Source organism: Euprymna scolopes, chromosome 6, assembly GCF_053919585.1.
Source record: "Euprymna scolopes isolate OS-2025 chromosome 6, ASM5391958v1, whole genome shotgun sequence".
Taxonomy (NCBI): Eukaryota; Metazoa; Mollusca; class Cephalopoda; order Sepiida; family Sepiolidae; genus Euprymna; species Euprymna scolopes.
The window spans coordinates 7,195,001-7,222,963 of NC_136487.1; the positions used below are offsets into that span (position 1 = coordinate 7,195,001).

The 27,963-nt window shown below is 35.9% G+C and overlaps 1 protein-coding gene across 4 annotated transcripts in view; it reads right to left on the reverse strand.

Annotated features, from left to right (window-relative positions):
- The window catches only part of LOC145277484 (uncharacterized), a 351,446-nt gene that overhangs the window by 11,315 nt on the left and 312,168 nt on the right, over positions 1–27,963 (reverse strand). For all 4 annotated transcript variants that reach the window (XM_080128864.1, XM_080128865.1, XM_080128863.1 and 1 more), the window contains exons 3-4: positions 23,128–23,251; positions 8,828–8,933 (exon numbers count right to left, since the gene is read on the reverse strand). In XM_080128864.1, the coding sequence (XP_079984990.1) occupies positions 8,828–8,933; positions 23,128–23,251 (230 nt within the window). The remainder of the gene's footprint in view (positions 1–8,827; positions 8,934–23,127; positions 23,252–27,963) is intronic.

Sequence of the window (27,963 nt, forward strand, 5' to 3'; positions counted from 1 at the left end):
GACAAACCCGACAACCAGCTAAGTCTCACCCCTTCACAGTAGAGATCCCTAGATGTAAGAGAGCATTCTACTCCAGTAGTCTCTTCCTCAGAACAGCTAGACTTTGCAATTCCCTTCCGGGTTCCTGCTTCCCCGACTGTACTGACATGCAGAAGTTCAAGTGCAACATGAACCGACATCTTGCTGCCCAACTTCCTACATTGTACCCCTGATTCTTATGTCCCTGATAGTAGCCCCCTACAACAAAGTGGCAATGTGCCTTGTTTGGGGTGAAAATGTAATAAAAAAAAATAAAAAAATAGACAAAAAAAAAAAAACAGATAAAAATATAGAGTAAAAAATAGGAATACAAACTGTTTAAGAGGAAATAAAACAAGAGATGCACACGTTAAGAGATACAAAAGGATAAAAGTTTGTATGGTTTAAACCAGATTAAGTTGTATGAAAAACTAAATAAAACAATGACATAGGAACAGAAGTGTAGTACCTGAAATTGAAAAGGGGGAAAATTACTGAAAGGGAAGGAATAATCTTTTGAAGAGGTAAATGATATTGATTAGGTAAATAGAATGTATAAATCATTTACCTATGTTGAATAGGTAAATGATTCTGATATTGATTGGAGAAGAAGAATACACCTACTTAAGAATTGTGGAATCAAATAAAAGAAGATTAAATGAAGGAAAGAATAGAAAAATATTAAAAGAAAAGACTATGGTTGCTTCTGAGGTCAAGATCGAAAAAAAAAATATCTGCAGTACCTACTTACATGGACACTAGCTACATTTCCATATGAAGTATTATTCAATGGAAAAAAATGAGCTGAAACATATGAACAGGAAGACAAGAAAAAAAAATGGCGATGAATGGAGATTTTTTCACCCAAACATTTTGATGTCGATAGGTTTTATGTGAAAAGAGCAGAGGAAGGACAAAGATTTATAGAACAATGCGTAAAAGGAAGAGAAAATAGTCCGAAAGTTTACACCCCAAATGTGAGGAAACGCTTATAAAAAGGTGTGTCAAAATTTTATAATTGCAAGAGAGAGAAGTAGAAAGGGACAAGGAATTTAAGGCAATAAATGAACAAAAAAGAACAAAAAAGCAAAAAACAACAAAAAACAAAACAAAAACAAAAACCGAAAGACAAGTGAATTAAGAAGAAAATGCATGGTTAATTAAGTAGAGATTTAACAGAGGCAGTGGACAAGGAAAAACCTGGCGATGGTTATTAAAATGTGATTTGAAGGTTAGAAGAGCAAGTGTTAAGGACAAATCATATGAAGTATCACATTGATAAAAAGGCTGAAAGTCCCTCATGTCGACTGTGTGGACAGAAATGCGAGAATGTACAACACTTTGTCAGTAGCTGTGAAAAGTTAACTTAAAAGGAATACAAGAGACGGCATGACAATATTGTGAGAAATGTCCATTAGGATATATGCATGAACAGAGGATTGGAATGCAGTGAAAAATGGTACGAGCATGTTCCAGAATGGGGTGGTGGAAAGTGATAATGTGAAATTATTGTAGAATATGAATATCCAATGTGATAATATGATTGAAGCTAGGGATCAGATTTAGTCTTCTTAGAAAGACAATAATTATTGATGTAGCAGTGTCAGTTGATGCGAATGTGGAGGAAAAAGAAAAAGAGAAGATCGAAAAATATCAAGATTTGAAAAGGGAGATAAAAAAGATTGTGGAAGTTGAAGACGGTAGAGGTTATACTTATTGCGATGGGAATCCTGGGGGAGAAAATGACAAAATGATTTGACGAGTAAATTGAAAATTATGTGGAAAGTGCTGGAAGACTGAGAAAAAATGCTGATAGCCTAGGATCATTTGTTACGATCCGCCTATCAGCATAAAATCGGCAATAACAACAACCAGACATAAAATATGCAACAGAAATAATAATAATAATAATAATAATAATAATAATAATAATAATAATAATAATAATAATAATAATAATTCTGATTTCGTTTATCAACGTCTCTCTGGAAAGGTATGGGATTAATTTCCAGAGGATTTCCCTCAATCCCGGCTCCAAACCAGGAGCTTCAAAGATCAAGGGTTTTCCTAAGGATGTTAGTGGTACCTACAATAGCAAAGGTCTTAAGGCCACCTAAAACATCGGCGATTTGTAGTTTTTTTCAATTGTCCTTCCAGACGACTTGATACTACTCCTAGCGTATCAACTACGACCGGGATTATTTGTGTTTTAACCCCGTGTATACACCTTATCTCCAAGGCCAATGGAGCATAACTGCTCCACTTCTAGTTCTCCTTCACGCTCACATTCCTGTCCCAGGGTACTGAAAAGTCTACAATCTACCAGTTTTTTGAGACTTTGTCAATGGCAACCAAATTCGGACGATTATGTTTCAATTGCGTGGTCGTTATGACACTTTTGTTCCACCATACCTCTACCTTGCCATCCTCACTTGTTCTGACTTAATAATAATAATAATAATAATAATAATAATAATGATGACGACGACAACGACGACGACGACGATGACGACGATGATGATGATGATGATGATGATTGTGTAATGAAAGGGGAGAAACATTAGCGCATATTTTATCAGAATGTCCTATGCTAATTCAGTCTCAATATAAAAATGGAGACACGACACAATCGCTCAGGTCCTACACTGGAATATATGCAAATTTTACAGAATAAACCACAACAAGAAGTAGAATGAGCATAAAACAGAAGTTGTTCAGGAAAACGACAAAGTCAAACTCCTTTGGGATATGTGCATACAGACTGTTAAGGTCCTTGAACACTCCAGACATGATATAATTTTACTAAATAAAAACAAAAGAACTTGCTCAATCATTGACGTAGTCTTTCGATACCAGAGTGCGAGAGAAAGAACAAAAAAGAAAAAAAATACCAAGATCTAAAATGGGAATTAGTTGGAATCTAGAAATGTAAACAAGTCAAAGTGATTTTCATTATAATTGAAACGCGTGGGATCATAACAAAAAGCCACCATAAATGGCTTAATCAGATTGACAAGACAATTTCTTATCCAATTTTGCAAAAGGCTTGACTGTTAGGAACGGCGATAGTGTTAATACAGCTTGAATGTCTAAAGTCAAAGGAATTGACCTGATGTTCAAGATAAAAAAATCCAACTAAAAACATCCAAAGGTTGAGACTACTATGGATAATAATAATAATAATAATAATAATAATAATAATAATAATAATACCCACCCTAAAATAAAAAAGTGTAGTGTCGGCATAGACGAGCACCACACCTAACCAAGAAGGGAGAAAGCACTAACCGGATCTTTACTGGAAGAGTTCAAGGACTGGGACCTTGAAGAACCTTATTGTCACCCAAAGAGTCATTGCCAGTCAGAAGTGAATGGCAAATGGCTGTTGTGATAACGCTAATTCATTTGCAAAGATTATCGAAAAAGTTGGAGAGTACTGGAATTCTGGTGAGATTTGTTGTTACGCAGAGTTTTATGCAGATTATGCAAAGTTTTATGAAACTATCAACCAATAATAAGTTCTTAAAAGCCTAAAATTTACGCAACTAAATTTGCCAATAAAACATAATTGTTAAATCACGTGTTATCCCGTGTTGTCTATTTTGAAATTTGAAATTTTAATGAAATATTTTATTTTCCGTATAAATAATTTTTATACATTGTTATCCAGCGTCTGTACTTATTTTGTAATATATTATTACATATAATATATTGTTTATAGAATGTCAGTATTTAATTAAACAGTGCTCTATACATAAGTAGAGTTTAGTATGAAAATATATTGATAGCAATTAAGCTACATTGAGATGTCCGGGCGAAGTTAAACACTCAATCTGGTTATTTCCTGCTGGGATGAAACGCAGATGCCGATGTTTAGCTTAATTGTTATAAATATATTTTTTAGCCTTCTCTCTCTCTCTCTCTCTCTCTCTCTCTCTCTCTATATATATATATATATATATATATATATATATATATATATATATATATATATATATATATATATATACACACTGCATATCAAATTATTAACGAGTTTACATTTTTTAAATATTTAAGGAACGAGTGAATAAAAATCCATGAAACTTTAAGAAAGTGTTTACGATACTATTCAGCTAGTCCAGTCCGAAAATAAAAGTATTTAAAGCAGTATTAGCGAAACTATGGCAAAAGAGAGGAATATCTGTTAAAAAAATTCAGCTTGTCAAGTTATTAACGAGGTTGAGAAAAAAAACCACCATATACCCATAACTTGATTATTGAAAATCCTTAGAACACAAGAACTACATAGTAATTTCTATGTTGACATAATTAGTAGGGCATATGCGATCCTTTTTTATAAAAGACGTTGGTTCACGGAATTAGTCAAATTTGTGATTTCGTCAACAGTTATTCCTCGCGATACCTCTTGGAGAACATCCCACAACTCATCTTTGCTCTTAAATTGGCGCCCACTTGCATAGAGATGTCGCTTACGCCAAAGGTTCTCAATTGGGTTCAAATCTGGTGAATTCGCAGGCCACTCCATCTTCCGTCGCCCAGAGAACCCCACTTGTTGTAAATATTCTTTACTTTTGTTTGCTGCATGCGATGGAGCATTATCCTGCATAAAAATAATGGTTCTTCTGAACGTCAACATTTGCTTCTTCAGCTATGGTTCAAAGTGATCCTTCAGAAAAGCTATGTAAGCGTTTGACATAATTTTTACGCCTTCTGGGATTCCCCATGAGCCAACTAAAGTACCTCCGATAATCGCAGCCCAAATCATTATCCCACCAGCACCTTGTTGGCGCCTTAAACGCTGATGACGATGTCGTCCATCTAGGACCCATCCCTTGCTCCAGCCATCTGGACCATCAAGAGTGACACGCACTTCATCCGTGAACAAAACTTTGGAAAAATCTGTTTTCATGTTGTCCTCTGCCCATTTCTATCGGTTTTGTATGTGATGTTGCTTTAATGGAGGCTTTGTCACAGGCTTAACAGACTTTGCCACTTATTCCAGAAGGCGACATCGAGTACTTTTTGAGACATTCTTTAATCCGGGTTGGCCAAAGACTTCTGGACTTGTCTGCACAGGGTTCATAACAACTTCATGTTTAATTTGGAGTAGAGAACGGCGTGAAACAATTCTAGATTTATTTTATCAGCTTTCTTACGCACCTTTGAAGAGTCATTGACAACGTTCTTCACAGTTTGATGGTACCTTCCTATCATTTTTTATATTTCGAGGGTAGTTTTAACTTTTGCTTGCTGTAATAGTACTCTTTTAAGAACTACTCAATCCACCTTTACGACCCATTTTATTGACGAAACAAACTGCGTTGTTAATAATTTGGTACAAATGAAATAACGTGAATTCAGCAATTACGATGGCAAGTTGTTTACATTGCGCGGAACAGTACGAAAGTTTCACAGTACGCGCAGCTGAGCATTACTAATGTTTCTGAAGCTTTTGATACGAAACTACCGGTAAGTTTCTGAAAGCGGTAAAAAATGATCTCTCATAAATAATTTGACACACAGTGTATATACCATGGGTAAAAATATCAAAACGTATACTTATAAAATTATCAAAATTGTTACTTATAATAAGCTCAATGAAGATGTATTATCGCCTCCAGAGCATATATACTATAAAACTACATTCCGGTTACCACAATCTACAATCATGATTTTTATTTTATTATTATTATTTTTAATATATAGGCGAAGAAATAGGTGAATTTACACACACACACACACACACACACACACACACACACACACACACACACACACACACACACACACACACACACACATAATGCTTTCCTACTACGTTAGGCGGTATTAATGTTTACTGTCCTCAACTGCGCAGACGACACCCAATGTATACTTAGGAAGAATAAACAAACGTGCCGATCGACACTGGCGTGTTTTCATTTACAAATGATCTAATGGCGTCGACTTGTATTTTTAGTTTCAACTTTGGTTTTCTCTTCTTGTTTTTTGTTTTTACTGTTTCCTCCTTATTGGCGTCCGACATTCTCGAGAGACAAGAACGGCTTTTTGTACGTATGGCGTTGGCAATCTCAACGTCATTGAAATAATCTAAGGAATTTGAGCAGGAGCTCCTCGGAACACCCTATCCTGCCTTGACAGAGTGCTAAACAGACTTCGTAACCTAGAAGCGATGCCCTTTTCTCTTCTCTGCAACCCCATTCCCACACAAGTGACACTGCCTGCTTATCTCTGCTCTATCGCTATTTCCATGGCAAGTGTTCGACTGAGCTCCAATCTATGCCCCCTCCTCGCCAATCTTTCGCAAAAAATATTCATCTAGCTCAAATCATTATCAATAAGTTCCCCCTCATTGCCTAAACCTAAAATGTATTCCATGAACAAAGCTTCTTTCCTAGAATTGCCAGCGTGTGGAACTCTGTTCCGCTGTTCTGCTTTCTAACTGACTACAATATCATCATCTTCAAGTCCAACGTAAACAAGTTCTTATTGAACCCAAATTTTTACCACAAACGATTACTACGTTATTATCTCAACGACTACAATACACACATTGACCCTTATCCTCGAGTAGCCTCTGGGCCTTGATTTGTGGTAACCCTTTGAAAAAAAAGTAAAAGACACGCGCAGATACATATGATTCGTTGTAGAAGATGGATTGTTAGTTGAATGACAAAGATTATCATGAGAGGATTGAAAATGATGTATGAAATAAAGAAATTATGGAGACGATTTATGACCATTATTTGGCGACATTGGATTTTAAGCATGCAGTCTCATGGTAATATGTTCCATGCAGATTCTGTTCAAGCACATTCGCTTTATGTTAGGCATTAAAGCAACAGCACCCACCCTAGTTAAATTAAACCGGGTTCCTCCGGAGAAGGAAGTTACAGGGGCTTATGAGATCCACAACTTTATTTCGCTTGCATATTCCCTGTCATAAAAGATGATGTTTTTTTCAGTTCTCGCATAGAGGTGTCGAAATCCTCCTACATACAGCACTTGGTATTCTCAAATGGTCACCCATCTGGTACTGACCAGATTCAATGTTGCTTAACTTCAGTGATCTAAAATTCACAATATGGTATAGTCACTGTGAACGTGATTATGCCGTATATTTGCTAGGCTTAAGGAGAAAGAAAGGAAAAAAAACTTTTCAGTTGTGGTAAAAAGATTAATTTTTGCTGTATATATATCTCGTCAGATCACCGAAGTTAAGCAACGTTGAGCCTGGCTAATACCAGATGGGTGACCATTTGGGAATTCTAGATGCTGTATGTGCTTTCCGCTTATCTCGGCATTTGTTTCCAGTCGTCCTGAACCTCCACTTGCCACTGGTATTTAACAATGTCGACTCAGGAGAGATGTGGTTGGATTGCGCAACTCTTGCAATAAAAAAAAAAAAAAAGAAAAAAAAATTCACGCATAGGCTTCAGACCTTGCTTCCTGTGACTTTTGGTTATTAGCTAAGCTCAAGGAAAACCCTTGAGGCTACCGTTGTGAGACAATTGAGGAGAGATGAAAGAGGCTGTGACGTAGGCCATTGACACGCTCACACAAGAGGACTTCCATGGCGTCTGGCAGAAGTTGAACAAAAACAGTGCAACAAGAGCATTGCAGCCGGAGGGGATTACTTCGAAGTTCTATGTGTGTACTATCAATAAAAGTGCCCACACGAAAAAGTCTGGAAACGTTGAAGACACTTCGTACATTATGATCTGTGCCATAGGCTATCATTATTGCCTTGACATGCGTCACATAAACTGATTATGTTCTATATGTGTAAAGGGTTCATTTTGATTTCGTACATGGTATTTTTAATCTAGATACTTTTTTCATCGTTCATCGTAGTTTGACTGGACCCAGAACTGATGCTACACTAATCTTAGGTTAAAGATAGTAGCAATAATTTGTGATTACGGAAATTATATTTATGAATTTATATTCCAGTTTGGAACAATTCATTTTGAATGTGGATAAAAGTGGCAAAAAATAAAATACGTGTACATACGTTATCACCTTTCGAAAAGTGGCAAAAGCTTAGAAGCTTTTGCCACTTTGCGGCATAACTTCTTTTTTTGTGACCAGACGAGTTTATTTAAAACTAGCTGGAATATTGACTATTATATATTACGAGGAATAATTCACACACACACACACACACACACACACACACACACACACACACACACACACACACACACACACAGAATAATAATAATAATAATAATAATAATAATGCCGTTCATTAAATTCCGTCTGTGTTTGTTTACAATATCACGTCAGCTGATATTTGGGCTTGACGATCTTAAAATAGTCTTTCTTCTCTTATAGATAAAAAGAAGAATTTTTTCAAGGGAATATTTTACGTTACACCGGTGTAACCTCGGCCGGTGTAACGTAAAATATTCCTCTGTAACATTTTTTTGAATCTATAAGAGAGAAAGACTATTTTCAAGATGAGATTTTTTTTCGATTTTCGATACTTATCGAATGAATTTTGGAACAAAACATATCTAAGAACACTGCCAGACATATAAATTAGCTTTGAATGAAATTTGCAAAAGATAGGCTCAGCCGTTTCGGAACCTATAGAGAAGGAATTCACACACACACGCAAAGTGACTTTTATATAATAGTAGAAGACAGATAGGTAGCTAGATAGATTAGGTGCGAAAGGTGATAACGTATGTACACGTATTTTATTCTACAGATTATCATAAAGTAAGTAAGTAACAGCTATACCAGTTGAATAGATAGCAAAGCAAGCCGCACTTTATAGCGTTGATAAAAAGAAACTCACCTTGTGATCACACAGCCAATTCTTCCTTGGGGTGAAGGATAAATAATCAAGTCTTCTTCTCTGTTCTCATGACGATGAAAACCGTCGAATCGACTAGAGTCTCCATCTACAAAAACAAACAATAAAAATCAGGGGCTCTTATCTTAAAACTAGCTTAGTTGCTTTATGTTAGGTCTTCTACGATTAGGTGAGTGTCGTTATTAATTAGGGGTGTGATAGTTAGTCATAAAATGCAAAAAAAAAAAAGAAAAAAATTGTAATATGCTCATATCAGTAAAAACATGTTAAGATGAAAAAACAAACCGAATATTGGAGGTCCTTGATGGTAAATCCAAAGAGGCGAAAAAATTAAAAAGTAAAAAATTTCAATCTCGGCAAAAAACGTGATGGTAAATCCGGAATGAAAAAAATCCGATTTAGCTGAAGAAAAAAATCCAATGTAGCTTAAAGGAATATAGAAATCTGTTTGGAGTCGATGAGAATGCCCCCCCCCCCCCCTCAAGAAAAACGCAATGTTAACCTGCTACTTTGGATTTGACGGGCTGAGCATACAACTTTCTCCCATTCGTTATTATTTTTTTTACAGTAGTTGCTGACAGTTCTGAAGACGGCTTTAATTTCAGTACATCTATGTCATTGAAAGCAACGGAAGAAGTGGTTTCTGTGCGCAATGGCAGCAGCACATTCTCGAAAGAACCATGGCTTGCTATTAAGTTTTGGTTGGAATTTTTTGGAGGGTATGAATTGGTCAATACCGACAATCAACCAATTCGTTAAGTCTAATACTCTAGAGGACACATTCTTTTTAAACATGGAATACAGAGGTAGATCTGATACAAATGTACGGAAGTTATCCAAATCAGCCATAAAGTATCGATGGAAAGGCACGTCTGAGGACTTATTGCATTTTGTTTTTATCTTAACTGAGACAACTGAGTGATCGGAAGATCCCAGTGGAGACAGAATGAAGGTTGACATAGCTCAGGGCAAGTTGTAAGAAAAAGTGTTGCATTGTCTGGGGTTGTGTATGACATGGACGGGTGTATATATTACATACGTGTGGCTAACTCGTGTAATGTCTAGTATTATAAACATTATGACAACAGATGCATTTTAACAATGGGTATGTAACATGTTGTAATGGAATGACCTAGCACTACTCCGTACAATACTATGCAGACAATGTAGATGTAATCCTTCGGAAATCATAAAATTCCAACACACCGAGAGAGACAAACTTTCGCTTTGCATCCCCTTTGTAATTAAACCTGTGTATTAACCCTAAGTGGATGTCCTGTGTTATGATTATCTAAAGAAAGATACATCATTTGGCGACGAAAGATGAGCGTATAATATTTTGGAGACAAAAAATATTATTTCTAAGAATGACTCAAAAGGAAAAAAAAGTGAAACTGAATTCAGGAACGCACATGGTTGAAGGAAAAAAAACAATTGAGTCTGAATGAAGTTCTAAAATCTTAACTGATAAAATAATTCGAAAAAGAAAATTTAAAAAAAGAATGAGACACAAACAGACACACAAAAAAGTATTTTTTTTCCAAAAAAGTAAAAGAAAAATATTTGTTCTATTGCTAATCCATTTCAAATTTATTTTCTTCTAATAAAAAATAAATAAGAATAAATAAGACTGCAAAAAGGAACATGTTCTGATGCTGCTCTGTGTATTTCGGCGGTCGGTTGTATTTTCTTCTCCATAATTTTTCCAAATTGTTACAAAATGATACGTGCCTTTTAAAACAAATTCATTGAATTTATTTAGCATTTTTTGTACAATTTTTTGTTGTTTTAGCATTTTTTTGTACAATTTTTGTTGTTTTAGCATTTTTTGTACAATTTTTTGTTGTTTTAGCAATTTTTGTACAATTTTTTTGTTGTTTTAGCATTTTTTGTATAATTAATTTTTTGTTGTTTTAGCATTTTTTGTACAATTAATTTTTTGTTGTTTTAGCATTTTTTGTACAATTTTTTGTTGTTTTAGCATTGTTTTGTACAATTTTTTGTTGTTTTAGCATTTTTTGTACAATTAATTTTTTGTTGTTTTAGCATTTTTTTGTACAATTTTTTGTTGTTTTAGCATTGTTTTGTACAATTTTTTGTTGTTTTAGCAATTTTTGTACAATTTTTTTGTTGTTTTAGCATTTTTTGTATAATTAATTTTTTGTTGTTTTAGCATTTTTTGTACAATTAATTTTTTGTTGTTTTAGCATTTTTTGTACAATTTTTTGTTGTTTTAGCATTTTTTTGTACAATTTTTTGTTGTTTTAGCATTTTTCGTACAATTAATTTGTTATTGTTTTAGCATTTTCTGTACAATTTTTTGTTGTTTTAGCATTTCTTGTACAATATTTTGTTGTTTTAGCATTTTTTTGTGCAATATTTTGTTGTTTTAGCATTTTTTTGTACAATTTTTTTGTTTTAGCATTTTTTTGTACAATTTTTTGTTGTTTTAGCATTTTTTTGTACAATTTTTTTGTTTTATTATTTTTTTGTACAATTTTTTGTTGTTTTAGCATTTTTTGTACGATTTTTGTTGTTTTAGCATTTTGTTGAACAATTTTTTGTTGTTTTAGCAATTTTTTACAATTTTTTTGTTGTTTTAGCATTTTTTGTATGATTAATTTTTTGTTGTTTTAGCATTTCTTGCACAATTTTTTGTTGTTTTAGCATTTTTTGTACAATTAATTTTTTGTTGTTTTAGCATTTTTTGTACAATATTTTGTTGTTTTAGCATTTTTTTGTACAATTCTTTGTTGTTTTTTCGTACGATTTTTTTGTTTTAATGAATGGCTGGAAAATAAACTGTCTTCCGGATACTGGGAGGTATATATTACTAATTGATGAAGTTGGAAGAAAATTGGATATCCAAAGTTACAAAATACGGAAAAAATTGCCAGAGGTGTTTCTGGAAATAGACTAAAATTCAAAGATGAAATGGTACAAATGGGACACTGCATGAAAATACAGTAAAGACCAAACTTTATGTCATACTAGGAAAAAATGCTAATTTATTTGGTATTGACTTGATGATACTAATCAATTTATGGAGAATCCCATAAACTGGTTTTGTAGAAAAGTAAGTGTGACAGAGATAGAAATTCCAAACTGCCAGAAAAAAATTATTAAGGATTTAAGAAAAGATTTTAAAAATGCATTTTCTGAGGGACTGGGTTGTTGCACTAAATTTGAAGTGAAATTTGAACTGAAGGACAGAGCTAAACCGATGTTTAATCCTAAATGGAAGGTTCAATTCTCTTCACTGGAAACAATAGATGAAGAACTAAAGAGACACGAAGAAAATGGAGTAATTGAAAAAGTGGACTACTCTGAGTTGGTATCACCCATAGTATATGTAAAAAGAAAAATAAATAAAAAGATCAGGGTACATGCGGATTTCTCAACTGGAATAAATGATTGCTTAAAAGATCATAACTATCCGCTCCCTACACCCGAGGAAATTTTTTCTAAGTTGAATGGGGGAAAATTTTCTCAAAAATTGATTTATCAAAGGAATATTTGCAGGTCAATGTCCAGGGAGATTGTTCAAAATACCTGACAATAAATACCCATAAATATTATTTTGATTGGTTTTTGATTTGAAAGTAGCCCCAAATTTATCCCAAAAAATTATGGATACCATGTTAACAAACCTAGATTTTGCAATGGCTTACTTATAATAAGAAACAAGAATGTTGAAAAAACATAAAATCCATATTCGTGAGGTATTCCAGAGAATAGCCAACTACGGATTCAAAGTGGCTCTCGAAAAATGTGAATTTTATATGGACAAAATTTAATATTTGGCACAAATAATTGATCGGAAAAGTAGAAGACCTTACTTAAATAGGACAGAAGCAATTAGAAACATGCCCAGATCGAACAATGCAGTTAAATTACAGTCATTCTTGGACCTAGCGAAATACTATAATCCTTTTATCACAATTATGCATGAATTAAGAGCACCGTTTGTGGAGAAGAATAAAAATGACAAAAGAATGCGAGGAAGCAAAAAATAAAAAAAATGTTTGTCATTGGATCTTGCTTTTGCCCATTACGACCCGAAGAAGGAGTTAATTGTAGCAGCAGATGCGAGTGAATACGAGTTAGGATTCGTGCTTCTACACAGATTAGAAGATGGGTCTACCAAACCAATTGCCTCAACCAGAGAAAGAAATTCCGGTCAGATTGAGAAAGAAGGTCTGGCAATTGTGTACGCTCTGAAAAAATGTCATAGATTAATTCATGGAAGATCATTTGTTTTGCAAACGGACCATAAACCACCACTGTCGATTTTTGGTTAAAAAAAGATCTTCCTACCCATACTGCAAACAGATTGCAGCGATGAAGCATTATTTTGATCAACTACAATTTTAAAATGCAACACTTATCATCTAACAAAATTGTACATGCAGATGGTCTGTCAAGATTGATTCCAAGTAAAACGGAATTCTCAAAGAAACGGTTATAGCCACACTAAAAGAAGAAAATGAACTAACAGACATACTAATAAATATTGTTTGAGAACTACCTGTAACACTCGAAGAAATAAAAAAAGCAGCAAAAATGGACCAATACATTAACAAGATTAAAAAAACAAGAATGGCAAAACGAAAAAAGGATTAAAAGTGTTTTCGTTTTTGGTATGTGACGAAATTTTAATGTATGCAGATAAAATAGCGCAAGTGTTACAAATGAAAATTCTGAAAAAATTTCATGTGAACCATCCTGGAATCCCTCTAATGAGAGGATATACATACTGGCCTTACATGGACCAGGGCATAGAAAAAATGGTAAAATTATGCAAAGGTTGCCAACTAGTAGCGAAAGCTCCACCCATGATGACGAAACCTTTTTTTTTTACATGGGGGTCACCACTTATCAAGGCCCGGAGGCCACTCAGGGATAAGGGTTATTGTGTGTACAGTTATCAATGAGATAGTATTGTTGTAATCATTAGTATTGGAGATTTGATAGAGTGTCTTACTTAAGGGGATGGTTTGTCAGAAATTTGTTTATGTTGGATTTGAAGACATCCAAGTTGTAGTCAGGTGGGAAACAGGCGAACGGAAGAGAGTTCCACAATCGTGCACTTCTGAGAAAGAAGCTCTGCTCATGGAATCTACGTTTGGATTTAGGCACAGATAAAGAGTGGGGAAGATTATTAACAGTAGTTTCAGCCAGACGGGTGTTTCTCTTTAAAGATTGGCGCGGGGGGGGGGACGAGAGATTGGAGCTCAGACGAGCACTTGCCATGGAAATAACGATAAAACAAAGATAGGCTCGCAACGTCTCTTCTGTGCGAGAGAGGCTACAGGGAAGAGAAAAGGGCACCTTCCACTAAGCCACAAAGTCTATTTTGTACTCTGTCAAGGCAGGATAGGCTGTTTTTGCAGCTCCTGCCCAGATGTGGCAGCAGTACTCCATCCTTGGACGTACTTGGCTTTTATACAGATAGAGAATTGCATAAGTAGTGAGCTATCTTCTGGAGCGGTAGAAGGATTCCACCATTTTCCCAGCGTCCTTGGCAACAGACCTGATGTACGTGTTCGATTTCAGATCAGGAGTAAAGGTCAAACCAAGAAGCTTGGCAAAATATGGAGCCTCCTCAAGACGAGAGCCATTCATTTCAATTGATGCCAGGTGGAGATCAGAGCGTTGATGATGTAAAGATAGAAGCTTGGTTTTGGATGCATTAAAAGTAACCAGCCACCTCTTCCCATACTGTACCACATGCTCAAGATCAGAGGAGAGAGAATCAGACAGAACTTTGTCATTTACAGCCGTTGATGTGTTGCCATAGATGGTCGTGTCATCAGCATAGATGTCAACGAATGATTTAAGTTTTGGGAGATCATTGATGTAGATCAGGAAGAGAGTTGGTCCAGGATAGACCCCTGATGGACTCCAGCATTAATACTATGGGCTTCTGATTTCTGCCCATCAACCACTACTCTTATGAGCTTATCAGAGAGAAATGATTTAATGATTGAGAAAACATTTGCAGTGATACCGTAGCTGGAAATCTTGTGAAGTAGGCCCTTATGCCATACCTTATCGAAGGACTTTGATATGTCAAGAGCAATTGCCCTAGAAAGGAAACCTTTGTCGATAGATTCACTAATCCTATGAGATATAACCGCTAGCATAACGGAAACCATATTGCATGTCACTAAGAAGGTTGTTTCTGTTGAGGTGGTTGACTACTTCTTTATTTAATATGGATTCGAACAAATTACTCATGACACACAGGAGACTTATTGGTCTGTACTGAGAGGGAGATGACTTTTCACCTGAATTCTTAAATACAGAGCATACTGATGAGGTTTTCCAGGGTGTTGGAAAGCACTTCTCCTTATGGCAATGCTTAAACAGTTTTGTAAGTATGGGGGCAAGTTCAGGTTGAAGCTTTTTCAGCACTATAACTGGAATGCCGTCAGGGCCCGTTGTTTTACTGGAATCAAGGTTCTTGATTAACTTGGCGACCTCACGCACAGATATTTGTATGTTGCATAGCATGTTGTCTGTTATAGGAGGAAATATGGGGAGTTGATGGCCTTTGTCGCATAGAGTAGAATTAGCTGCAAAGTTCTTAGCAAATAGTCTGGCTGATGCTGACGAGATGACCTCAGGTCCATTGATGATAATTGGGATAGAATGCACGCTTCTGTTCAAGATCCTGTTTGCTATTTGCCAGAACTGGTAGGAACCAAGCCGCTGCTCAGCTACTTTAGATTTAACGGATTGAGCATATAAACTCTCTTGCATTTTTATTACTCCTTTACATTGGTTGCTGGCAGTCCTAAAAGCAGCTTTAGTCTCAGTACATCTATTACGTTGGTAGCTATGGAAAAAGTGATTTCTGTGTGCGATGGCAGCAGCACATTCAGAATTCAGAACCATGGCTGGCTGTTAGGTTTTTGTTGGAATTTTTTGGATGGTATGAATCGGTCTATGCCTACAATTCCCGATGACTGCATAACAAAGGCCCACAGCCCACTCGGGACCGCTGATCATGCAGTAATAATGGTTGAAATCGCCCTAAACTCTAGACCCAAAACTGAAGAGCCAGTGCTCAAAACAACGAGATATTATGAAAAGGCTGACTGGAAGGCAATCAGGGAACTAATCAGAGATGCCCCATGGAGAAATATTTTTTCTCTCCCTGCTGAACAGTGTGCAAACGAGACCACTGACTGGTTCAAAACTGCAATCGAAGCGCATGTTCCCATGCGGAAATTTTATACTAAGCCCCACTCTCCCCAATGGTTTACGTCGACTTGCGCAACTGCCATTGCTCAAAAGCAGCATGCATACCGTAGGTTTAACCAACATAAGTCTAGTTCAAACAGACTGAAGTATATAGAAGCTAGAAATAACGTGAAGAAAGAAATAGCGACAGCTAAGAGAGAATTTATGGAAACCACTGAAAAGCACATCGAAGCACAAAAACTAGGAACTCGAGACTTCTGGAAAATCTACAACAATGTAGCAAATAATGGGCAATCAACAATTCCCCCACTAACCAACAATCACGAGGTTGTCTCCTCAGCAACCGACAAGGCTAACATGCTTGCCAGTCGGTTTGCCTCAAACTCCACACTGGACCCTTCTAACCACCCCCTACCTGACAGACGCCACGCTAGACGATCTGAAAATCACCCCTGCTCAGGTGCATGCTATCATAAAAAACCTTGACACTTCAAAAGCATGTGGACCCGATCTCATCCCAGTTGTGCTATTAAAAAAGTGCTCAGCCGAAGTAGCTCCAGTTCTCTCCAAACTCTACAATAAATGCCTTAATGAAGCTTGTTTTAGGGCTTCTAGAAAACTGCTTCTGTTGTACCAGTATTCAAGAATTCTGGTGAAAGGACTGACCCATCAAATTATTGCCCAATTAGCCTCCTCCCACTTTTTGCCATATTTGAGACCTTAATTAACCATGCTCTAGTCCATCACCTTACAGATGCTAAACTTCTGACTGACCAACAATATGGATTTAGACAAGCCCGTTTCACAGCAGACATCCTAACTGTAATCTCTGAACGTATATACCATTCACTGGACAAAGCGAAGGAGGGCAGAGCGGTAGCTCTAGATATATCTAAGGCTTTTGACAAGGTATAGCATGAGGGTCTCCTCAGGAAAATAAGATCATACGGTATCACTGGTAGAATACTTAACATAATTAAATCCTTCTTAGATAAGAGAAAAATCCAGGTTGTCCTCGACGGTCATACATCTAAACAATATGATATAAATGCGGGGGTGCCTCAGGGTTCTATCCTTGGACCTCTATTGTTCCTGATATTCATAAATGACTTCCCCGACAAAATTGCCCCTGAGATGGGTATATATGCTGATGACGCTACACTCTATGGCAGGCACGACAGGAAGACGAATGAACTCATTTCTAAAGAAATGGCAGAAACACTAGAGGAAGACCTCCAATCTGTGGTGGAATGGGGACAAAAGTGGTTGGTCGCGTTCAATGCTGCCAAGACTAAACTAGTTTCATTCAATAATTACAAGAAAACCTCTCTACCACCTATAGCAATGGCCAACGACTCTTTATCTGAGAGTACATCTTTCAAACTGCTTGGCCTGACGTTCATAGGAAACAGGAGTTGGAACAATTACATTGAAGTCATTGCCAGGGCCGCTGCAAGAAAGGTGGGCTCTCTCTACCGTGCTAGACAACTACTAACACCCGAAAGTATCTTGTACCTCTACAAGGCCACTATTCGCCCATGTATGGAGTATTGTTGTCACGTCTGGGCTGGTGCATCTGCTATTAGTCTCTCGCTCCTTGACAAGGTTCAAAAGAGAGTCGCAAACCTGATAGGCCCTGAACTGGCATCTAAGCTTCAGCCTCTGTCCCATCGACGAAATGTTGCATTCTCTGCCTTTTCTACAAGTATTTTAGTGGTAAATGCTCTGACGAACTGCAATCACTTGTGCTCCCACGACGTGAGCACCCTCGACAAACCCGACAGACTGCTAAATCCCAACCCCACACTGTAGAGATCCCTAGATGTAAAAGATCTTTTTACTCCAATAGTTTCTTCCCCAGAACCGCTAGACTCTGGAATTCCATTCCAGGTCCCTGCTTCCCCAACAGTACTGACGTGCAGAAGTTCAAGTGTAATGTGAACCGACATCTTGCTGTCCAAATCCCTACATAGTACCCCAGTAGTTGTTGCCCCTGATAGTAGCCCCCTACACCAAAGTGGCAATTTGCCTTGTTTGGGGTGAAAATGTAATAAATAAAAAAAAACAAAAAAACAATTAACCATTCGGTCAGGTCTGATACTATAGAGGACACAGCCTTTTTAAACATGGAATGCAGAGGTAGGTCAGATATGAATGTACGGAAACTATCCCAGTTAGCCATAGAGTATTGATATACAGTACGGTGGAGAGGTACGTCTGAAGACTTATTACATTTCATTTGTATCTTAACTGCTACAACAGAGTGGTCGGAGGATCCCAGAGGAGATAGAACGGAACATGAACATAGCTCAGGGGAAGTTGTGAGGAAAAGGTCTAGAAGGCTTGCATACTGACCGGTAGTATCGGGCACACGGGTGGGTTCGTGAACAATCTGAGTGAGATCATAGGCAGTGGCAAAATCATGACAGAACCTCCCCTCGTCATCGGTTTTATTTGAGTGGGTCAGCCATTCCACATTATGGACATTGAAGTCACCGCAAATATGAATGTTAGACGAGGGATGAGCAGACAGGATGTGGTCAATTTTCTCAGATATGCTCTTAAAGATGTTGTGGGGGCGATAGAGGGCAAATATAAATGCAGTGGTGTAAGCTAGTGCAACCCGGATGCACATATAAGGTAAATTAGGGTCTTCTCTGGAGATATCCCTACCACATGGAAAGCCATCTTTGATTCCATGCCCATGATGATCTTGGGGGTCAGATTTAGATGTTAAGTTAGAGTATCCTTTAATTATGAATCCGTCTAGGGAAGTGGTCGGCCCTATGCCATTTTCACTTAGAAAGAATATGTCCGGTTTCGTCTCCTGTAATTGTGTTTCAACCTCTGGAAGGTTGGAACGTAGATCCCTGATGTTGGAGAAGGAGACCTAGTAGTAGAGGTCTATGTTGGAGGATGGGGTTCTAGGTTTATTCGTGTTTTTTTTTGAGATTTGTCATGTTGAGGTTTTTGGATTTGTGGAGCAGGTCGGTAGACTTGGTTGGAGCAGGACAGAGAGGGAAAGTAAGAGAGAAAAAGACCAGAATTTCTTTTTTTTTTGACGAAAACAGATGCATCCTGTACACGCGTCCATATAGATTACGCAAGACTACTGAAAGGATATTATTACCTGGTAATCGTGGATAGATTTTAAAAATGGCCGAAAATTTATAAATAATACCACCCCACAGCTACAAACACTATAAACGTATTAGACGAGGTATTTGGTCGTTTCGAAGTACCAAAAACAATTATTAGTGACAATGCTACCATGTTCACAGGACAAGAATTTAAGGACTACCATAAGTCACTGGCCATGGAACATATCACAACACTAACTTATAACCCGCGGTCTAACGGGCAAGCAGAAAGTTTTGTCGATACCTTCAAAAGAGCATTGAAAAAGAATAACAACATCGACACTGAAGAAAAGAGTATTCCAAAATTCCTAACAATTTATAGGAAAACCCCAAACCAGAATGCTAATGCAAATTTATCACTAGCTGAAATAATGTTTGCCAGAAAATTACGTTCGGTGTTTGACCGATTAATTCTGAGAAAAAAGAGAAACAAATTAAGATAACGCAAAGTACAAGACGTATAAGGACGGTGATAAAGTTTTCTTTAAAAGCTATCGGACAGAAAAGAGTTTTTGGGAAGGTGGAATAGCCTCAAAAAGAAATGGTCCATATCATAAAAGGACAAACATTTTCCAATAAAAGACATATAAACCAATTGAGACTAAGATACAGAGAAATGGTTGAAAACCGAGAGCTACCAATAGAAGTGACATTTTCCAAATTGAACCTCCAAACAGCAAGGAAATACCAAGGGAAATATCAGTAACCCCGAAAATTAATCACTCTCCAAAATCGAAGAATTCCCAAATGCAAACTGTAAGAAGAAGTGAAATAAAAAGGAAAAGGGTTGAACGTTTTGGTTCAAACTCAAAATGAACTAAATTGTAAAGCCAAATTCTAGGAAAGAATTTAGCTTAGAGGAAGGTGTTATAATGGAATGACCTTGCACCCCTTCGTACAATAATATACCGACAATGTAGATATACTCCTCCGAGCATTAGAGAGTTTCAAGACACCGCGAGAGACAGACTTGTATTCCCTTTGTAAATAAACCTTTGTATTAACCCTAAGTGAATGACCCGTGTTATGATTATCTAAAGAAAGATATATCACAACAAAAAGGATAAATAATAGTTCTCTGGCGTTGTAACATCGAGACAATCTGAGAAACATACCTGATCCATTCCTGATCTTGTTTGATGGATCTTCGGGAACAGCTGCAAAGAAGATTCATCCTAATAGATCAACAAATCTCGAGCTGTGTTTTCAACAACCTTCATTTCCGATGTTTCCCCATTGGAAAGCTGCTGCTCGTCCTAGACTAACGCATCCCCTCTACCGGAAGTCATCACCGTCCGACTTGATCCACTCTCTCACTTCCGATCTCTGACTGCTCAAATCATCGTATTTTTTCCCAAAACTCTACTTATGTCCACGTCCCTTTATGATGACCTCTACGTAAGAGTCTAACGACTTTTACGTAGAGGTCAATCTGTTATTGTTTATTTTCTACATTTTTTGATTTATTAAAAATTTTAACATAAATAATTTTCTCTTTAAATAAGAATCGTCGACTATCAATACCTTTGGCGTTGTCCTGCTATATATAACAAAAGCTCTAGGAGACTTGCATACTGACCGCCAGTGTTGGGAAGATAGGTGGGTTCCTGAACAATCTGAGTGAGGTCATAAGCAATGGTGAAATCGTGACAGAATATCCCCTCGGTATGTGTCTTGTTGGAGTGAACTAACCATTCCACATTGTGGCCATTGAAGTTACCACAGACGTGAATGTTAGCCAAGGGATAAGCAGACAGGATCTGGTTAATTTTCTCAGATATGCTATTAAAGATAGTAAACTACGTTGTTGTAGAGGCGATACAAGGTAAATATGAACACAGTGCTGTGATCAACCCGCAAGCACATAAACGGCAATTTAGGGTGTTCTCTGGAGATGTCCCTACCACATGTAGGCACATATTTAATGCCCATGGCGATCTTGGGGTTAAATTTTGATGTTAAGTTAGAGTATCCTTTAATCACGAACTCACCTAGGGAAATAGTTGGTTCAATGTCAGTTTTGCATAGCAACAATAAGTGTGGTTAGGTCTCCTGTAGTTGGGTTTCAACCGCTGGAAGGTTGGAATGTAAACAGCTGATGTTGGAGAAGGAGACCTTGTAGTGGAGGATCTGCGTTGGAAGTTGGAATTCTGGGTTTAACCTTGTATTCTATCTTGAGACAAAACTATCCTTATCTATCTATCTATCTATCTATCTATCTATCTATCTATCTATCTGTCCAGGTTAAGGTTTTCCAAAGGTAAAATAACCAATGAAGTTTGTACGAGGTTAATACAAGAGTGCTCAATACCGAAGTAGGGCAATATATACTTTTCATTTGTTTTACAGAAGCATTAATATGTCGCTACACAGTCATGAGCATGTTTCGGGCAGCCAGTTACAAGTAACTAGGGACCTCTTCAAGCGATATTGCTTATACAAAACTTCGTCCGTAATACACACACACACACACACACACACACACACACACACACACACACACACACACACACACACACATATATATATGTATTACAGACGAATATATATATATATATTACATTGGCAGTAATTATTTGTTTGTTTAAAACAAAATATATACGTGTGTCGCCCAAAAGAGTGCTCAATGTTTAGACAGAGCCAAAATAAGTGAATTTAGTTTACAAACAAATGGCTACACATAAGCATACATGTTTCAGCGAAAACCCAGTAAGGAAATCGCTTCGTCAGGCCAAGGATAACTCTGGCTGTTTCAACTCAAACATTGCCTATTTATAACTAGGACTACATCATATTTAAGTGTAAAGGGGGAGACAGGACCTAAAGAGAAAGTATATGCATTAAAATGTGATCATCCATTATGTTAATTATATTAATTAATTTATTTTTTATTATTTTCTTTAATTCATAGTGCATCAAGAGTTTCAAGTAGAGTTTCAATATTATCAGTAAATTCCTAGTTCAGTAGGTAAGTTGTGTAGAATAGGAACCCAAGATTTAAAAAAAAGGGAACGGCTGTATTCAACTGTAATATGTACATCATAAGTATAATTATATATTAACATTAATATTAATCAGTTAAAATATATAGTTATGTGAATAATTCATTAGGCCACTAACGTTTAAAATAAATTAACCTACGTTTTTATTTTTTATTTTATTTATCTTTAATCGTAATGTAGTTATCTTACCATAATTATACTTTTCATAATCGTTTAACGTAGGTTTTAATGGTCACCTCATCGAGCCTAATTTATTGTATTTTTATACTTTAATCATCTATTTTTATACGTAATTTTTGAAACGTTAGAATTTACTAAAGTAATATTATACGGACACTAATTTATTTACACACGTAAGTTTTTTTTTAAATGTTAGCATTTACAATGAATAATATAACTGACATTATTTCGTTAATTATTCATTACATCCTAAACTTTTTTCAAAAAACGTAAACTATTTATTTCATTTTAAACGTTAGTGGCCTAATGAATTATTCACATAACTATATATTTTAGCTGATTAATATTAATGTTAATATATAATTATACTTATGATGTACATATTACAGTTGAATACAGTCGTTCCCTTTTTTAAAACTTTAAGTACGAAATTTGTATAAATTAAAATATCATATTTAAGCGTATTTTACGCCCGAGCAACATCGGGTGGCGTGCTCGTTAACTATAAAAGAACTTCGACTAAACTACGAGGGTAGTGCAAGAGTTTCTATAATCCCCATTTAATATGATATTCTATTTATCTGCTTATAATTCAATATCTATTTAAATATAAAAATTAGTTGCACGTAATTTTATTGTCTTCATCCTATATAATCAGATTGAATAAATAGTCAAGTTATAATTCATAATTAATTAACTGAACGGATAAAAATATATAAACAAACAATTTGAAACTTAAAATGATTCTTACCGTGTGATTCGACAAGAAGTCCAAGTTCTGACGACATTAGCATAATTTTTACAGCCGCATCATGGGTAATTCGAGAAAAATCATGTCCATTTACTTCAAGGATTCTGTCACCAGCTTTTAGGCCCTGTAACCATTTAGAAAAAAAAAAAAAAAAAAAAAAAAAATAAATCAATCATCATCATCATCATCATCATCATCATCATCATCATCATCATGACATCATCATCATCATCATCATCATCATCATCATCATCATCATCATCATCATCATCAGCAGCAGCAGCATCAGCAACAGCAACAACAACAACAACAACAACAACAACGACGACGACGATGATGATGATGATGATGATGATAGTAATCGCCATGATAAAGTATGTGTAAATCGGCATTGGAGATTGTGCCGAATTTTGGAACCCAAATGACGAACAAGTGGTTCCATCATCTTGAGAAACAGTTGAACTCCCTGGGAATCAAGTACAGCGTCACCGTACTCCAGAAGTCAGTTCTGCTTGGCACAGCAAACACCCTACGCCAGGTGCTTTCCATCTATTGACTCTTTGACTATGCTCAATAGCTTTGGTGTAAAAGCCCGTTCTTGAGTGAAAAAAAAAAGAACCCGGTGTAAAACATGACGACACGGTGACGTAACGAACAAAATTCTGTGGAACATGAAGGTGCAGGCAAATTAATCGTCAACGTTCAAGGAAGATAGAAAAACTGAGGAGAAAAAACACTAACCAGACCTCTGCTGGATGAGTGCGAATAAGACAGATCGTGAGGAGGCTTGTTGCCACCCAAAATTCCAGTGAAGATCAATGATCGTTGCCAGCGAGATGACAAGCGGCTGTTTCGATAATGCAAATACATTTTCAAAGATTATCGAAAGAGATGGGAAGTATTGGATATCTAAGAAGACTTGTCACCCAAACTCCAGCGAACACTATCGATTTTTATCAGTGAGCAATCTCTGATGATGACCAGTGTTAAAGGAAAAGAGTGGAGGTGAAAGGGGGGAAACTAAAGAGAGTGGGAGACACGTCACTGGCCAACCGATAAGAAATGCGGGCAATTGGAAAACATGCCGACACCATCAAATAAAAAAATATGAAAGAGAAAATGCATGAGAACAAGAAAGAACCTTGAAAAAAAGATTGTTTAGTAAGCATAAAAGAAATAAACACCTGGAGCACGTACCTAGTGAAATACTTGTGGCCCTTTATAGACTAGACAAAAGAACATGGACTAAAGACCCAGAAAACTATCGACGATGAAACAATGCACTGTAACATGTAAAAGAAAAAGAATAGAGACATGTTACGTATAGAAAACTACTTTGACGATGAAAAGAACTAGAAAAAAAGCTAAAATAAGCAAAGGCGGTCTATTAGACGAAGAAAGGCTGATTAACACTACAAAAAGTACTGTCAAAATGTCAAAAAGAGCAATGAAACTGTAAAGATAAATACTAAAAAGACTAATATAAAAAGAAGCAGTTACATGAATTACCTGAAGACTGACAAAAGGAGTAGCGTGCACAAACACATGAACATGACGACGAAAACGACACTTAAACAGAGAGATAAGATCGCTACTGACACTCGCGCAAAACGACGCGGTCAAAACAAACTATATAATAGTCACAATAGACAAGATCAAGGAAAACCGTAAATATTGACTCTATGGGTGAAAAGACGAAACACTAAATAACAATGTTTTCATACATTGATAGATTTGGATGATATGAGAATAATAGAATGAATGTATACTGTGATTTTTTTCTCGTTTTTATCGAACCCAAAAGCTATAATGTGAAGACACTCTTTAATGTCGATAATTTTAATATCTAGTAATTAAAATGCCATTCTTAAAAGATATACACGGTGGAAAAATACGAAATATTGATAGAAGAATTAACCAAAACCTAGCCAGATAAAGTATATTTTGAAAAGGATGAAATCGAATAATAGCTTTATAATTAAAAGAACTTATACAGGGATAAAAAGAAAAAGACGACTAGTCAAAATAAAATATTGATTTATCAGATTCAAAGCTTTCGATGACAAACTTCGAGAAATCATTTTGCACATCAGATAATTAAAAATTTATATAACTTAACTCCAAGTAAATATTACAATCTGAGAGGTATTTAGACTTCAGTATGCTTAGATGTGGGTGTATGTATGTGTGTACGCACGTGTTGTTTTAGTTATTTTTTAAATTAAAATTTAATTGGATTATTTTTTATATGACTACTGTATTTTATTCATATATAATCTTTATGAGAAAATTAGTTTTTTTCTCATATGTGTCTATGCTCTAGTTATAACGTGAGCTATGTCACATGCATGTGTGTGTGTGTGAGCAGAAAAAACGCAACTAGAAAATCTAATAATACAACCAGAATCTTCAACCAAGACATACAAATGGAATTTAGAATGCAAACATGCGCACTACTGGAGAGGAAAAAAGAGAAAAGTATTAAAGACATGCATCTGACCAACTGATAAGAGATGCCATAAACATGTTACATACACATATCTGAGAGTTCTAGTAGTCGTCACCATCAAATAAAAAAATATGAAAGAGAAATGAACCAGAAAACTCTTTGAAACAAAATTATATAGTAAATATGATAAAAGAAAGAAGTACGTGGGCAATATACCTAGATAAAATGTGGCAATGGATCAAAGACACGAAACTAATAAAGATCAAACTAAGCATTGCACGATTAATTAATTTGCACAACTTGGGCTTCATCGGCGCGTAGAAAAATGTTTCAAAAGTTTCACAACCTTCTGATAGGACCTTTCTTGTTAACGCCGCAGGCATTCATTTTGTTTACAAGAAAAGGTCCTATCAGTAAGTTGTGAAACTTTTGAAAAATTGTCCAAGCTGGCTTTCTCTACATTTTTAGATTAAACATATATTAAACATGTATAAATATATTTATTTAGTTATTTATTTAATTAAACTATCCAAACGCGTCTAAATTTTATGCTCATAGTATCTTGTATGGCAAAGTGCAATTATTCCACTGTCGAGATAAAATGCGACCGCCTCTATGTAGTTTAATTACAATAAATATATTTTCATACTTTACTACAAAGTTTTACTCATATATTGAGCACTGTTGAGGTTGATACTGAAAAATCAATGCACAATATATTATATAAAATATTACATGTGTATAAACATGGAATAACAATAAAAAAACTATATCACTACCTCTACTATTATATAAAAGGAACTTTGTTTGTGTGTGAATTCGTTCCCTATTTACTCGAAAACAGTTGGGCCGACTTTTTACGAAATTTCACACGAAGGTACTTTATGTGCCTGACAGTGGTCTTAGATAGTTTTTTATTCATCGGAATGTATTCGATAAGTATCGATAATCGATTATTGAAATAATCCGATAAAAGAAAGAACAGGCGATGTTAACCAAAGTTAACACCTTTCACAGCATAACATCAATATTTGAGAAGTTTTATTACCACACAAGCCGAAAGGCTCGACATATAAAATCAACAGTAGGTTCTTTGATATGACAGCCATGAACTGGATTTTGGTCAAACCTTAAAAAACGATTTTCCACATATATTTAGTACTATTATAATTTGAACAGATATGATAAAAGTAGTGCGTAACGCAAGTAAATTAAAAGTGAAAATAACCATCGTTTTGATAATTAGTGACATTTTAAGATAAGCATAATTATCGTTCTGATATAAACATAACCATTGTTTGATACGAACATTACCATCGTTTTAATGTGAAAATAGCCGCCATCTTGTATGAACATAGCTATCGTTTTGGTATGAACATAACCGCCGTTTTAGTACTTATATAACCATAGTTTTGACATAAATAAAACGAACGTTATAGTATTAACATGACCATTGCTTTTTTTATGAACAATCTTTTAATATAAACGTTTTAGTGAAATTATAATCATCGTCGTTACACACACACACACACACACACACACACACACACACACACACACACACACACACACACACACACACACACACACACACACACACGCACACACACACACACACACACACACACACACGCACACGCACACACATACATACGTACACACTCACATATATATATATACGCATATATATGCATATATATATTTTTCAGAATTCACTTGAAATAGTGACTGAGAGTTATTACGGGGAACAGTGTCTCGGCGGCGTGGCTCGTGACAGATAGCATCGATTCTTGACTATGGTCTTCAGTTATCGAAGATAATCGATAAACAAGAGCAAAATGTCTTTTGCTATTAGAAATGTAAGCAACTTGACGCTCGAAAACGAGGGTCGTTCCAAAAGTAAAGCCTCCTATTTTTTTAAAGTCATCATGTTGAAGAGCTACGAAGACGGGACTGAGAACATTAAAACGAGAAACCTTTAGTAAACCGCAATTCATTTTTCCGTATAGTCACCACCATTCTAAATGCACTTTTGCCAATCCACCGTTATTTGTTCCAATTCTTTGCATGATTCAATTTAATTGCTTGATATTTTGCGGATTTGGCTTATGAACTTTAACTTTCAAAGTATTCCACAAATTCTCAATTGGATTCAAGTCGGGAAACTTGGCCATTATTTTCAAATCATTTCTCTGTAAGTTTTGCTGTATGTTTCGGGGCATTATTGTGTTGAAGCACAAAATTCTAACCATGTCCTAAAAGAATTGCAGATTTCTTGAAGTTCTTTTCTAGAATCTCCCTCTACATGCTACCATTCCTTCTACCATGCATAATTTGTAGCTCACCAGTGCTCTTAGATGAATAGCACTCCATATCATAATGAAATC